General features: G+C 58.2%; 1 protein-coding gene across 27 annotated transcripts in view; it reads left to right on the forward strand.

The window, feature by feature from the left end:
• Positions 1–8: 8 nt before the first annotated feature.
• TNK2 (tyrosine kinase non receptor 2) overlaps positions 9–13,561 on the forward strand; it is a 60,167-nt gene continuing 46,614 nt past the window's right edge. For 9 of the 27 annotated variants that reach the window (XM_030809040.1, XM_030809042.1, XM_030809043.1 and 6 more), the window contains exons 1-5: positions 942–1,153; positions 7,772–7,952; positions 9,485–9,555; positions 11,502–11,720; positions 13,317–13,469. In XM_030809040.1, coding sequence (XP_030664900.1) covers positions 983–1,153; positions 7,772–7,952; positions 9,485–9,555; positions 11,502–11,720; positions 13,317–13,469 — 795 coding nt within the window. In that variant the 5' untranslated portion in view covers positions 942–982. The other 18 variants (XM_030809025.1, XM_030809026.1, XM_030809032.1 and 15 more) reach the window with 11 other exon arrangements.

The following is a 13,561-nucleotide window of genomic DNA, read 5'->3' on the forward strand; positions in this document are numbered from 1 at the left end:
CTAGTGCCCTAGCAGGGTCTGGCTCAGCCTTGACGCTGCGTGGGGAGGAGAGGTCGCAGCATCTGTCTCTCTGCCCCAACCCAGGGAGGGTGCCCTGAGCTCAGCCCTAAATACCCGGTACTAAAGAGTCAGTGGCTGCTTCAGATGCCACCAGAATGAGAAGTGGTGCCTTGAGGCCCCGGGGGAGAGGAAGAGCCTCTGCCCTGGGACTTCCTGTGCCGGCGATGGCCTCGCGCCAGTGCTGGGCGCGGCACCCCCGCGTGGGCCTGTGTTGGGGCGGCTTTTCAGCAGGAGTCCGGGCCCTCGTGTCACCGCTCTGAAGTCAGGGAGGTCAGTGCGTGCGGCGTTGCGGGAGTGGCGCGCGGGGAATCGGCCGCGGGGGCCTCGGGGCGGGGGGCCTGGCGGGGGCGGGGCGCGGGGGCGGGCGCTGGGAGGCGGCGCGGAGCCGGCTGAGCTCAGGGCCGAGCTGCGGGGCAGGTGGGCGCCCGGCGTTCTGGGAGCAGAGCGGCCGCCGGGGCAGGCTGCGGGCGGGGTGGGCTGCAGGCCCCGGGACGCCTAGGAGGAGGGGTCTCAGATGGAGTCGGACGGAGCCCTCCCGGCTGGCCCCTTACCGTGAATACGGGGGGCTCGTGAATCCCCGAGGCCCCAGTTGGTGGCTCTGGGGCCCTGGAGGCGGGCCGAGGGCTGAGTGGAGCCCGGTTCCGCGGCCGGCGAAGGCAGAGCCCCGGCTCTCGGTGGGGGTCAGCCCAGGGCTGGCACAGCTGTCTCACTGGGAGAGGGTGGGAGCAGCGCCGCGGAGAGGAGGAACGGAGCTCGGACGGGCTGCAGGAGGGAATGGCCGCAGCCCGCAGGAGGAGGAGGGGCGCGACCACCCGGCTGCCGGCCGAGGGCGGATGAGGCTGTGGGGGGCGGGGGGGTCACAGACTGGGGCCTCCTCCCCCGGGGCTGAGACGCAGTAGCGGCCCTGCGCTCCTTCTGGAGGATGCTCGAGGCCCGGCCCCCCAGGACGCAGGGCAGTGACGCTGCCGGTGCCGCTGCGGGGCGGGGGCTGCGGGCGCTGCTTCTCTCCCTGACCGCAGCCACTGGGATTTTGGGCTCCATGGGGGAGAGATCTGCTTACCAGCGCCTGGCTGGGGGCGAGGAGCTACCGCAGGTAATGGGGAAGGCTGGGGATAGCCAGATACCTGGGCACCAGACCCCTTCGTCTGCTGTGAGCCGGGCCCAGCCCTGCCCTCTGCGGCAGCCTCAGGAGTGAGGGTGTCTGCTCCTGGGCCGGGGGACAGAGAGCGGTGTGTTTATGTGGGTGTGGCGGTGGTGACTTAGTGATGCTGGCATCTGCCTCTGTGCATGGATCCCCTGGGACCCCAAAAAGCTGCCCGCCGGGCTGTCTTCCATGCCCCAAGGGAGTCCAGGAAGCACTGCTAGGATTGGGGTTCAGTCTTTTAGGAGAACTGTGTCTGTATGTCCTGGACATTCCCATTTACTGGCCTTTTGAATATGAATATCAAGCCAGATGTCCTTGTTTGCTTTTGAAAATATGGTCACTGTTGATGGATGGGGCAGCTTCCCTTCCCTTTGGAGAGAAAGACTTCCTCTCCCGACCGACAGAGGGCAGTAGCCGACAGGAGAAAGGGGGGACTCGGCGGGAGCGTTGGGGCTTAAGGTCTGGCTGTTTTCCTGGGGAGGAGAAAGGGGGCTGGGCCGGGCCGGGCTGGGCCGGGCGCGGTGGCTCACGCCTGTCATCTCAGCACTTTGGGGGCCAAGGCGGGCAGATCACCTGAGACCAGGACGCTGAGGTCAGGAGTTTGGGACCAGCCTGGCCAACATGGCGGAAAAAAAAAAAATTAGCTGGGCATGGTAGCAGGTGCCTGTAATCCCAGCTACTCGGGAGGCTGAGGCAGGAGAATCACTTGAACCCAGGATCACGCCACTGCACTCAAGCCTGGGCGATAGAGCAAGACTCTCAAAAAAAAAAAAAAAGGAGGGGGATTTCAGGAGCTGGCCTGGCTCTGACCCGCACATACTTTGCTTCTTCCCGCAGCTGGATTACTGGGCCAGTTACAGGTCTTGTTCTTACTGGACATCCAAGGAAGGGAGGGTCAGGCATGGGGTTCTGATGACTTTGAGACACATATTTCTGGGGACGTTAGAGTTTTTACTCTGGCCATTCTGATCCAGCAGACCCATTTTGAAGTAGAGGGAATAACCCTGCTTAAATTGTTCCCCGGCCCCGGTCCCTGGGTCTCCTTCCAGGCCTGCTTGGTGCCAGGGTAGGCTGTAGACTTCTCTGATGCAAGGGCACAGTCAGCCAAGGTTTGGGGAAAAGTCAGCTCCAGTGTCACGTAGGCCTGACCTTGTCCACCTGACCTCAGCCCCCACTCAGTCCACACCTGCTATCTCCAGGAGCTTTGTGGGGTGGATGGCAGGGGGATGAGGAAGAGGGACTGAAGTTGGGGTGTCCTCCCCACCTCCTGGAGTTAGACCAGGAAAATGGCTGTCCCTTTCGGCATCATCAGGGAGGTCAAGCGCTGGGAGAGGCCCTGGGAAGGGAGCCTGGGATGCTGAGCCCTGCTCCCCAGCTGCCCACCCCTCCAGCCAGCTGAGGCTCCCTGAGCTGGTGGCCAGCTGGACAGGGACAAGAGAGCAGTGTGCAAGAAACGGGCTCCCTAGGCATGGCTCAGCGGGGAGGGGGCGCCTGGGGAGCTGGAGAGGGCTTCCTGCAGCTGTCAGGTGTGTCTGGGGGCCGTAGCGAGGGGTGTGAGAGCAGCTGGCACCCTTTGAAGAGGGCCAGAGAGATCATTTGTCAGTTCTAGAAACATGGGGGCCCCACGGGGGCTTGATGGAGTGTCTCTAGGCCCCTTAATCTGAGGCTGTGGTCTGTGTCGGGGGCATTATACAGGAGACATCCTACAGCTTTGGGGTGGGGGCGTCCCAGCAGGAGTCTCAGGGCATATTTGTTTGTTTTGAGGGGGTTTGGGAACTTGGCCACCTGGTCTGGGTAGGAGGCACCCTGGGTGTTTGGGCAGCAGACAAGGCCACCCCGGGGAGGGGGTGGGGATCCTTACCCCACCCTACCCTTGCTCTTGGCTGGACTGCCCCACTCTGGCAGGCTGCCGGCCTCCTATTTCCGTCGGGCACCAGGGTAACAGGGCCACATTAGGGTCTGAGCCAGGAGACGCCCAGCCAAGGCTGGGACTGGGGGGTGGGGGAGGGTCTCTGAGGAGTCATCTGCAGGGCCCAGCAGGGCCTCTGGGGCCCAAGCCTCCCACTCAGGCTGTGTGTTAGTCCCCATGTCCCCACACAAGCCCATGTGGGAGTCCACAGCCCTGCTTTGTACGTGCTGTTTGAGTCACATAGCCCCCACCCTGAAGTCCCAAGAGTTGTCTGCAACTGTGAGGGCTGGGGTAGAAGCCAGAGACAGGAGCCTTGTGTATGGGGAGGCAGGGGGGCCAGTGCGGGTGGCTGGGAGGAAGAGTCCCCCCCATCCCTGCTGCCCTCTTGGCAGTGATTCAGAAAGGTCCTTTTTCAGCCAGTGTCAGAGCTGCTCAGCTGGGGAGGGAGGGAGGGAGAGAGAGAGAGAGGCAGGCAAGAGGGAGGGCAGGCGGGCAGTCGGGTGGGGAAGCCGGGGAGTAGGGCTGGACTGTGACCACTGCCCTGGAGAGAAGACAGAAACAGGACAGAGGATCCCGGCTGCAGCCAGCGTGAGGAAAGCTCCTCTGCTCCCTGCCAGACTGGCCAGCTGTGCAAACCCAGCTGAGCCTGCAGCAGAGCGGAGGAGCGCACCCCATTCTTCCTCATTTCCCCACCCCTGGTGTGGGATTTGGGGGGCTCCTGGGCAGAGTGCGAAGCTCCGGAGCCGAGGCCGCCGGATCCCCAGTGACTGCTCAGGGGGGTCCCGCTGCGTGGAGATGCCGGCAGCTCGTCGGTTCCCTGACCTGGAGCTCTCCTTCCCTCTCCTGGCCAGACTGCGGCGACGCCTGTACACAGTGAGTGGGGGGCAGGGGCTGGACTGCTGGGGACTGGCTGGGCTCCTCAGCACCAGCACTTGACTGAGAGGCAGAGAGCAAGACTGGGAGCGGCTGAGGGACCCCGCCAGTGAGGCCTTGACGGGGGTTCCGGGCCGAGCGGCCTCTCCTGCGGCTGCCGCATTCATTCTTGTTGGCCTGTGTGTTTGCATGGCCACAGAGTAGTGACGGACACAGGTGTGCAGACTTCACGAGGTGCTGGGGGCCAGGCCCATGCAGAATTGGAGAGTGTTTGAACTCGGGAGGAGCTGTAGCCATGCCCTGTGCTGCACAAAGAAGCTTGGGCTGGTGGGGGACTTAGAGGGGAGGTGGACCCCTGCGGAGTCACCCTGGACTGAGACCCTGACTGCTTCCCTCACCGGGATCCCGGAGTTCCTGCCCGTCCTCCCACGCGCATCCCTGTGCAGAGCCGCGCTGTTGCTGGGTCAGGGAGCGTGGAGGGGAGTGCACAGCTGAGCAGAGGTGCATTAGCTGGTGTTTCAGGGAGAGGGAACAGGCCGGGCTGTGCTTTCTGAAGAGCTTCAGGGGAGGGGCCTCTGGGTCTCCCCCAGCCCTGACCACACGGGGCATGGCTTTGAGCTGTTTTCAGGAGCCTAGAGGAGGGGGCCTGGATCTTTGGGAGTTGGTGGTGGGAGGAAGAAGAGGGGGCCTGGAGACTGCTCGCCCTGTGGGAGACTAGGAGCCCCCATCCTGAGGCTGAGCCCTGGAGGGGGTGGGATCACTTTGCTTCAGGGACAGGGCAGCAGTGGCCAGGCCGTGGCTGTGGCCGGGCCGAGGGGAGACGCTGCCTAGGCCCGTGACTCCCAGTGCGCCTCTGGGCTTGCTTCTGGCAAGCCGCGGCGCCCGGTCCTCTTAAACCCCACGCCTCTTGTTTTGTAAACAGATGATTTTGTTGAGGATAAATGAATACAGCTTAATACTTAGAACTGTTCCTTGCATACAGTAAGTGCAGTTGAAGTGTCGGATTTTATTTTATTTTGAGATGGAATTTTGCTCTTGTTGCCCAGGCTGGAGTGCAATGGCACGATCTTGGTTCACCACAGCCTCTGCCTCCCGGGTTCAAGTGATTCTCCTGCCTCAGCCTCCTGAGTAGCTGGGATTACAGGCACGTGCCACCACGCCCGGCTAATTTTCTAATTTTAGTAGAGACGGGGTTTCTCCATGTTGGTTAGGCTGGTCTAGAACTCAGGTGATCCGCCCACCTCAGCCTAAGTGCTGGGATGACAGGCCTGAGCCACCGCACCCAGCCTAGATGTTATTTTTATTGTTACTCGTCTTTAATAGAGTTAATAGAAATATATAACCTGTTATATTAACGTGTACAGTGAAACAGGCAACACAGTGGGAACTCCAATATAAAGAGACATAAGAGGAAGGTAATAATATTTTATGTATCCTAATACGTTAGTAACCTAGACAGCGTAGTGAGGAGTCAGATCCTGAGACCTCAGGTGGAAACACTGTGAAGGCAGCATCTGCAAGTGCGGACTGGGGGAGTTCTGAAATAATGAGAGGGGGTTGCCTTCACTGATGTTTTTGCAAATAGTGGACTTCTGCTATGTTCTGAATAAAGCAAAGTCCATTTTCCCTTAAGTTTACACAGTAGTTTCATTCCAGGAAAATTTATTTTATATTAAAACCATAAGGCCAGGAGCAGTGGCTCACGCCTGTAATCCCAGCACTTTGGGAGGCCAGGGCAGGTGGATCACTTGAGCTCAGGAATTCGAGACCAGCCTGGCCAACAAATTAGCCGGACGTGGTGGCGGGTGCCTGTGATCCCAGCTTCTTGGGAGGCTGAGGTGGGAGAATTGTCTGAACCGGGGAGGCTGAGTTTGCAATGAGCCAAGATCGTACCATTATACTCCAGCCTGGGTGACGGAGTGAAACTCTGTCTCAAAAAACAAAAACAAAAACAAAAAAAACTGTAAAAGTACTTTCTTGTTTATATGTAAAGTGGGATCATATTCTAGGTTTGCACCATCATAAACACCTTCATGAATTGAGTAGTGTGGGATTTGGGACAGGGCGAGAATGTCCTATGCATTGCAGGCTAGCTCACGCTCTTGTCCCCAAACCACCCACTGAATGTCACTAAGGCCCCCCCAAATGTTGTGTCAACCAAAACTGTCCCACAGGGGGCTGTGCAGCCTCATGAGAACCGCTCCAGTAAAGGGTTACATCTTTCAGTTTGGAAACCACCCGGCTGGCCAGCTGCCTGGCCCGGTCGCCGAGGTGGAAGAGCCAGGATTTGAACTGAGGGTTTCTCATTCCCCTTTGTTGCTCTTTGTGCTTCCCTGAGCTGCCTGAAAAAGTCGGAACTGTCACTGTGTTGGCAGGGCCACTGGGAACTGTGGGGGCAGGAGGCTCACGCTGGGCCCGGGCTGTGTGTGCCTTCTTCTCTGAGTGCTGCCCACTGATGGGAGCTGGGGAGGAGGCCACCACTGAGTGGGGGAGAGGGATGGCTTGGTCCCCAGCCGGGCAGCTGGCCTTTTTTCTCTTGCCTGTTTTCCTCTTTGGGGATTGAGCATGGGTGGGGGGCTAGCCTGGCCACGCCCTCAGCTCTGACATACCTTACGCAGACAGGGATGGGTTTGCTGTGCGGTGGATCTGCTTGCTTAGCTTTGAAGGTGCCACCAGCTTCTTTATCTGGGCCCAGGAGAGTGTGGGTCAGAGGTCACTCTCTGGCACCATTGGCTGATCGCGGCCTGCTGTGTGTGCTTGTGTGTGTGTTTCAGATCTGAACTATTCAGCATTGTTAAAAAGTCAGGAGAAAGACGAATATTAAGTGAAATCAAGGAACAGAATGGCATGGTTAATGCGTGAATATTTGTGTGGGACAACAGAGTCTGAAGGGTCCGCAGAAGGCGTCACTGGCAGCTCCTGGGGAGCTGGGTGGCTGAGCAGTTGGGGAGGGAGTGAGATTCGTGGCTCAGTGTGCCTTCTGAATATTTTACCATGTGCATATATTACCTTTCCAAACAAACTTTAATGGTGATTTAAATGGAGATTTATTTCTTGAAAAAATGGAAAGCTTTGACAACACTGGGCTACGGTCTCTTGTGACAACCATTGATGGGATCTGGGCTCCCTGTTCACGGGTGTCTGCAGGCCCACCCCAGGCCTCACCCCTCCCTCTCGTGTTCTGCTTGCTGTGGCCCTGCAGGCACTTGAGTGGTGGCCCATGGAGGGGTCTTTGGATTGTTAGGAGAGGCTGGGGTGGTCAGGCACTGGGAGGAACTTAGCTTAGAGCTCATCTGACCCTGAGAGTTTTCTCCATCACATCTGAGGAGCCCATAGATGGGTCTCAGGGCACACTGCACCCTGCAGAGATTTTTATCAAACATTAGGAGTAAGCACACGTCGATGTTCCCGGAGAGACCGCTGTTTTTTTTAAAAAGATTTTCAAGGGCTTTCGGCCCCTAGGAACTTCGAGCAGGTGAGGAACATGAGCACAGAGGGGTTGGTCTTGGGTCACTCGGCCACAGATCACATTTCGGGAGCAAGACCCTGACTCCTGACTCCAGGGCCAGGGCTGTATCTCCGTCGCCCTAATTGTGCCCTGTGGCTGGCAGGAATAGGGGACGTGGGTCCAGGCGGTTCTCGGTAGCTTCTCTCAGGAGTCAGAAGGTGGTGTGAGCCCTTCCAGGTGGCCGTGTAGTGGGATGAAGGTGAGCCCAGGTCACTCGGGCAGGCCCCTGTTGTCGCCCCACAACCCTTGTCCCTGAGCCACTCCTCCCTCCCCACAGAGGCTGGGAGGCGGCAGCATGCAGCCAGAGGAGGGCACAGGCTGGCTGCTGGAGCTGCTGTCCGAGGTGCAGCTGCAACAGTACTTCCTGCGGCTCCGAGACGACCTCAATGTCACCCGCCTGTCCCACTTTGAGTACGTCAAGAATGAGGACCTGGAGAAGATCGGCATGGGCCGGCCTGGTAGGTGGGATGTTGGCTTGGCTTGTCTCGCCCCTGAGCCTTTCCATCCTCTGTCCTCAGGACCACTCAGTGCACGGGGGGCAGCTGAGAACTCTCTGTGTCCCAGAGCCCTGAGGTGGAGCAGGCTGAGAACTCTGTCTGTCCCAGAGCCCTGAGGGAGCAGGAGGGACATCAGTAGGTGCTGATGTGTGATGAGAACAGTTGGCAGTTGTAAAGGTGAATTGGAGTTTGAGGAGAGTGAGGCCTTCCCTAAAGCCGGCTACACAGGAGTCACTCCATGCCCCATTCTGTTCTCACGTAGAGTGTACTGCATTGCCTCTCCTTCATAAGCATCAAATTGAGCCTGTTCTCGTCATTCTGAATACTGGGGGGTCCATGTCCAGAGATCTGTAGGGAGAATGCTCACTCTCAGATGGTTTGCTGATTTGCGCTCGCGCTCTCTTTCTCGCTGTCTCACATGCGCACACGCATGCACATGCACAGGTATACACGCACACACACGCATACACGCAGGCGCACACGCACACACATGCACACGCACAGGCATACACGCAGGCGCAGGCATACACGCAGGCGCACACGCACACCACCACCCCGCCACACGCACACCCCCCCCCCCCCCCCCCCCCCCCCCCCCCCCCCCCCCCCCCCCCCCCCCCCCCCCCCCCCCCCCCACCCACCCACGCATACACGCAGGCGCACATGCACACCACGCACAGGCATACACGCAGGCGCACATGCACACGCACATGTATACACGCAGGTGCACATGCACACGCACAGGCATACACGCACACACACACATGTATACACGCAGGTGCACATGCACACGGACACATGCACACACACGCCTGCGCACACAGACACGCACACATGCACGCACATGTGCACACATGCGCACACACAGGCATACATGCACGCACACACGCATATGCACGCACGCACATGCACAGACACACGTGCGCACACGCATGTGCACACATGCACGCACACACACAGGTTTGCTCTGATTTGAGTTCAACGCTTATCTTCATATTTTTCCTAAAAGTGGGGGTTGTAGCATCTAAAACTCATGATGTTCTTCATAAAACATTAGAAACGTATTAGGGCTTTCAAGTTAAAATAGCTAACTAGGTAATAATGTGATAAGTTAGATGTTGACTTGTGCTACTTTAGGCCTAGATAGTTGATGTCCGATGCTAGTAACATAAGAAGATTTTACGGAGGGAAAAAAACCTCAACACTGAGAAAATTCTGTTCATTGCCTTGATTTTTCCTGAGACCTGGGAGAAGCCCATGGCTTCAAGTTTTTGGTTAAACACCTTCACCCAGTTGGAGAGCCAGTGCCAGGAAGTGGAGTGCAGAGACCTCTGGTCAGTTGAGGCTCCAGGTTAGCTGGGGTTGACTTCCCTGGTATCACTGTGCTGGGTGGTGTCTAGTGGCAGACACACCCCCGAGGGGACCACAGGCAGCAGCCTCTCTCAGGGGCTACGGCGGCCTTCACAGCATGGGGTTCCCCACCCTCCCTGCAGGCCAGCGGCGGCTGTGGGAGGCTGTGAAGAGGAGGAAGGCCTTGTGCAAACGCAAGTCCTGGATGAGTAAGGTGGGTGAGGAGGTGGGAGGGTGGCAGGCTCGAACGCCCCCCTCTGCTTCCGGTCCTGGGAACCTTCCCCAACTCCCCGGCAGGTCAAATCTCGCCGTTCCGCCGGCACTTTGTACAGGACCCCCGCATCCAGGGTCTTATCGGGCAGCGCACTTGTAGAGCTGCCAGGCTAAGTGTCTGTCTCCGCCAGATATGGACACGCTAGCAGCCTGTGTGGGTGAGGCCTTCACAGCCCCTCGGCACGCCTGGAACAGGAGCTCATTGACAAGTGTGCCTTCACTGAGCCCTGCTGTGTCTGAGCGTTGAGGCCAGTGTCCAGCGTGGGGTGAGGGACCCGTCTGGACCCAGAACATCTTTGCTTGTCTTCCCTCCTCCCTGGCCCTCTCTAATCTCTGGGTTTCTCTGGTCGTCTGTCCCTGCTGACAGCTTCCTTCCCCACAGCCTGTCCCCACCTCTCCCCACACCTTGTCCTAATTTGGGTCTGTGGTGTAGTGAGTCCCTGGTCTGACTCAGTGGAACCTTGCCCATTGTCTGGAAGACAATGAGAGAGGAAGTGAGCCAGCCCTGGCCTTTCCTCCCCGCTTCTGGCCTCAGGGCTGGGTTGGGGGGTGGGCAGGGCCGAACAGCTGGAGTGGGATTGGGCAGCAGAGATTTTCCTGGCTGCAATCCGGCAAAGGGGCTGTCTCTTGGGATCCTGTGGCTTTTTCTGGGAACACTGTCCTGGTCCTTTGCCCGGGTTTTAGGGAAGGATGAGTAGTGTCGGGATGGTGGAGGCAGGAGAAGAGAGCAGTGTGGTTTGCCGAGATTTAGGGGTGCTGAGATTTAGGGGTCTTGGATCTGCCACTGGCTCTTGATAGGTCCCTGGGCAGTCAGTGGCCTCCAGATTTTTGTTGTGTCTTCAGTGAAATGATGCCGGGCCCCACTGCCCAGCTCACCTCCCAGGGCTGTAGGAGGCACCGGAGATAATGGCTGTGGAGGGTCTTGTAACCCGAACATTGCTTGCAAACATAAGGAATTCTAGTTACTGGAAGGAAGCACAGGGCAAGGGCCAGAAGAAGCCCTCAGATTAGAGGCACCCTGGCCTGGACGGATCAGGATCCACCAGCTTTGGGGGCGTGAGACCCAAACTGGCAAGAATCTGCAGCTGGAACCAAGGCTGTGGGTGCCTCAGTGAAGGCCACCAAGTCAGACTGATGCGGCCAGCGTTGACCCTCATGGTCTCCTTTCTTCTGTCCCTTGACCTTCGGCCCCCTCCCTGTCTACCCTGGCCTCCAAGTCTCCACTCTTCCTTCTGTCTCAGCCCTCAGCTCTAGGCGCCCCTCCAGAGACCCAGCTATCTTCCCAGGCCCCTCCCCAGCAAGGACTAGCTTCATCTGAACCACACACACACTCACGGTTCAACCTCAGACTAAAATTATCCTCTCCCCTGGGCAGGATGAAGGGCAGCCGACTCCCTGGTGAGGGTGGAGACAGACAGCACCAAATGGTCAGGCCAGAGAAGGGGCCAGGGCTAAAAATGGACAAGGAGGTGTTTGTGGAGGGCCCCTGCGGCTCCCGTGCCATGGACGCGGGTTAGGGCTGGAGTCTGCCGAACGGCGGGTGCAGGAAGGGAGGGCGGGGCAGGACTGGGAGGAGACTCGGACCTTGGCTGGGCGGTGCCCTCCCTGTCCGCACAGCTGGGTGTGGGGCCGCTCAGCCACAGGCTGCATGCCTGTCGGTCTTTTTCTGGTACCCTCCTTGAGGCCAGCGTCAGGCTTTGGGTTCGTATTTGGGGGTGTGCCCTGGACGGAGTGTGGGCCTCCAGCCGCTGCCCCACTGGCAGTTTGGCAAAGCCAGGACCTGTCTGGAAGCCGAAGCCAGGGATCACCAGGTGGACCCAGCAGGGTGGGACTGAGGGACACCCTGGGGTGTTGGATTCCATCTGGCCCCCGGCTGCCTTCAAACAGGTGTTCAGTGGAAAGCGACTGGAGGCTGAGTTCCCCCCTCATCACTCTCAGAGCACCTTCCGGAAGACCTCGCCAGCCCCTGGCCCAGCAGGGGAGGGGGCCCTGCAGAGCCTCACCTGCCTCATTGGGGAGAAGGACCTGCACCTCCTGGAGAAGCTGGGCGATGGCTCCTTCGGCGTGGTGCGCAGGGGCGAGTGGGACGCGCCCTCAGGGAAGACGGTGAGCGCTCTGTGTCCTGCCAGCTCAGCAGAGGCATGGGACCCGGGGCTGGTAGTGGCTGTTCTGCCCCCAACCAGGATGTGGATGGGACTGGGGACGCGTCACAGTGTGGCTCATCCCAGAGTCCATGCTCAGGAATGTTGGGGTTTTATTTATTTATTTTTTTGAGACGGAGTCTCGCTCTGTCCGTCGCCCAGGCTGGAGTGCAATAGGCATGATCTTGGCTCCCTGCAGCCTCCACTTTCCGGGTTCAAGTGATCCTCCTGCCTCAGCCTCCTGAGTAGCTGGGATTACAGGTGTGCGCCACCACGCTTGGCTGGTTTTTGTCTTTTTAGTAGAGATGGAGTTTCACCATGTTGGCCAGGCTGGTCTCGAACTCCTGACCTCAGGTGATCTGCCTACCTCAGCCTCCCAAAGTGCTAGGATTACAGGTGTGAGCCACCACGCCCAGCCCATGCTCAGGTTTAACTAAGCACATTTATTATTTCAACTATAAAAATAATTTACTTATTATAAACGTTTGGAAAGTATTTGAAAAACAAGAAAAAAGAAATTGCCTGTAATCCCACCACTCAGAGGAAGCTGAGTTGGCATTTCTGCCTCTTGCTCCCATTTTAGGTATTTTTTTGGATTTAGTTAAGATACAAATTCTGGATACAGCTTTTAAAATCTTGTTCTTTCTTCTCGGCACTGCATTTAACATTTTCCCCTCAGGGATAACGTGTGCACCACAGCATACAGTTCTGGTGTGACTGTTTCCTATGCAGGAGCCATGTCCTTACTGCCCAGATCACGTGCGGTGCATTCCCAGCACCTCAGAGGGCTCCTCATGCTCCGTCCACTCAGTGCGTCCTTCTCCCAGGGAAGCCGCTGTCACTCAGCGCGTCCTCCTCCCAGGGAAGCCGCTGTCACTCAGCGCGTCCTTCTCCCGGGGAAGCCGCTGTCACTCGGCGCGTCCTTCTCCCGGGGAAGCCGCTGTGCGGACTTCTAGCTCCACACATTTGTTTTTGGCATTACATTTAAAGCATTTTTCTTTTACAGCTAAACACCTTTTAATATTCCATTTTATGACCAGCCTGCGCAATATGGAGAAACCCCATCTCTACTAAAAATACAAAATTAGCCGGGCGTGGTGGCGCCTGCCTGTAATCCCAGCTACTCAGGAGGCTGAGGCAGGAGAATCACTTGAACCCGGGAGGCAGAGGTTGCAGTGAGCTGAGATCACGTCACTGCACTCCAGCCTGGGTGACAAGAGCGAGACTCTGTCTCAAAAAAAAAAAAAAATTCCATTTTAGACCATTTGAATATTCTGTCATCATACTGGCTATCTCTTACTTTTTGGTTGGTATTTAAGCCCGCATTCCCCCAGGAAGGGGAGGCGTGGCCGACGATGGCTCCTGAGGGCCAGCCGTCTGCTCTTCTCCAGCCAGGCCTCAGGCAGAGCACGTAAGCCCAGGCCCTGGGGACATGCTTCCCCAACCAGATGAGGAGCTCAGAGGCAGGGATCGTTGAGCCCAGCTGGAGGGTGGAGCAGGTTGGCTCCGCGTGTCCGGGACCTGGCAAGTCCTGAGTCCTTGCAAATCCCGCTGTGGGCAGGTGAGTGTGGCTGTGAAGTGCCTGAAGCCTGATGTCCTGAGCCAGCCAGAAGCCATGGATGACTTCATCCGGGAGGTTAATGCCATGCACTCGCTTGACCACCGAAACCTCATCCGCCTCTACGGGGTGGTGCTCACGCCGCCCATGAAAATGGCGAGTGCTGCGGGCAGGAGGGGGCGGGCAGGGAGAGGGCTCCGGTCCCAGACGTGTGGTTCGGTTACTCTCTCCATCCTAAGGTCAGAGGT

The sequence above is a fragment of the Nomascus leucogenys genome, unplaced genomic scaffold (assembly GCF_006542625.1).
Source record: "Nomascus leucogenys isolate Asia unplaced genomic scaffold, Asia_NLE_v1 000299F_2300414_qpdss1sc, whole genome shotgun sequence".
In the NCBI taxonomy this organism is placed as follows: Eukaryota; Metazoa; Chordata; class Mammalia; order Primates; family Hylobatidae; genus Nomascus; species Nomascus leucogenys.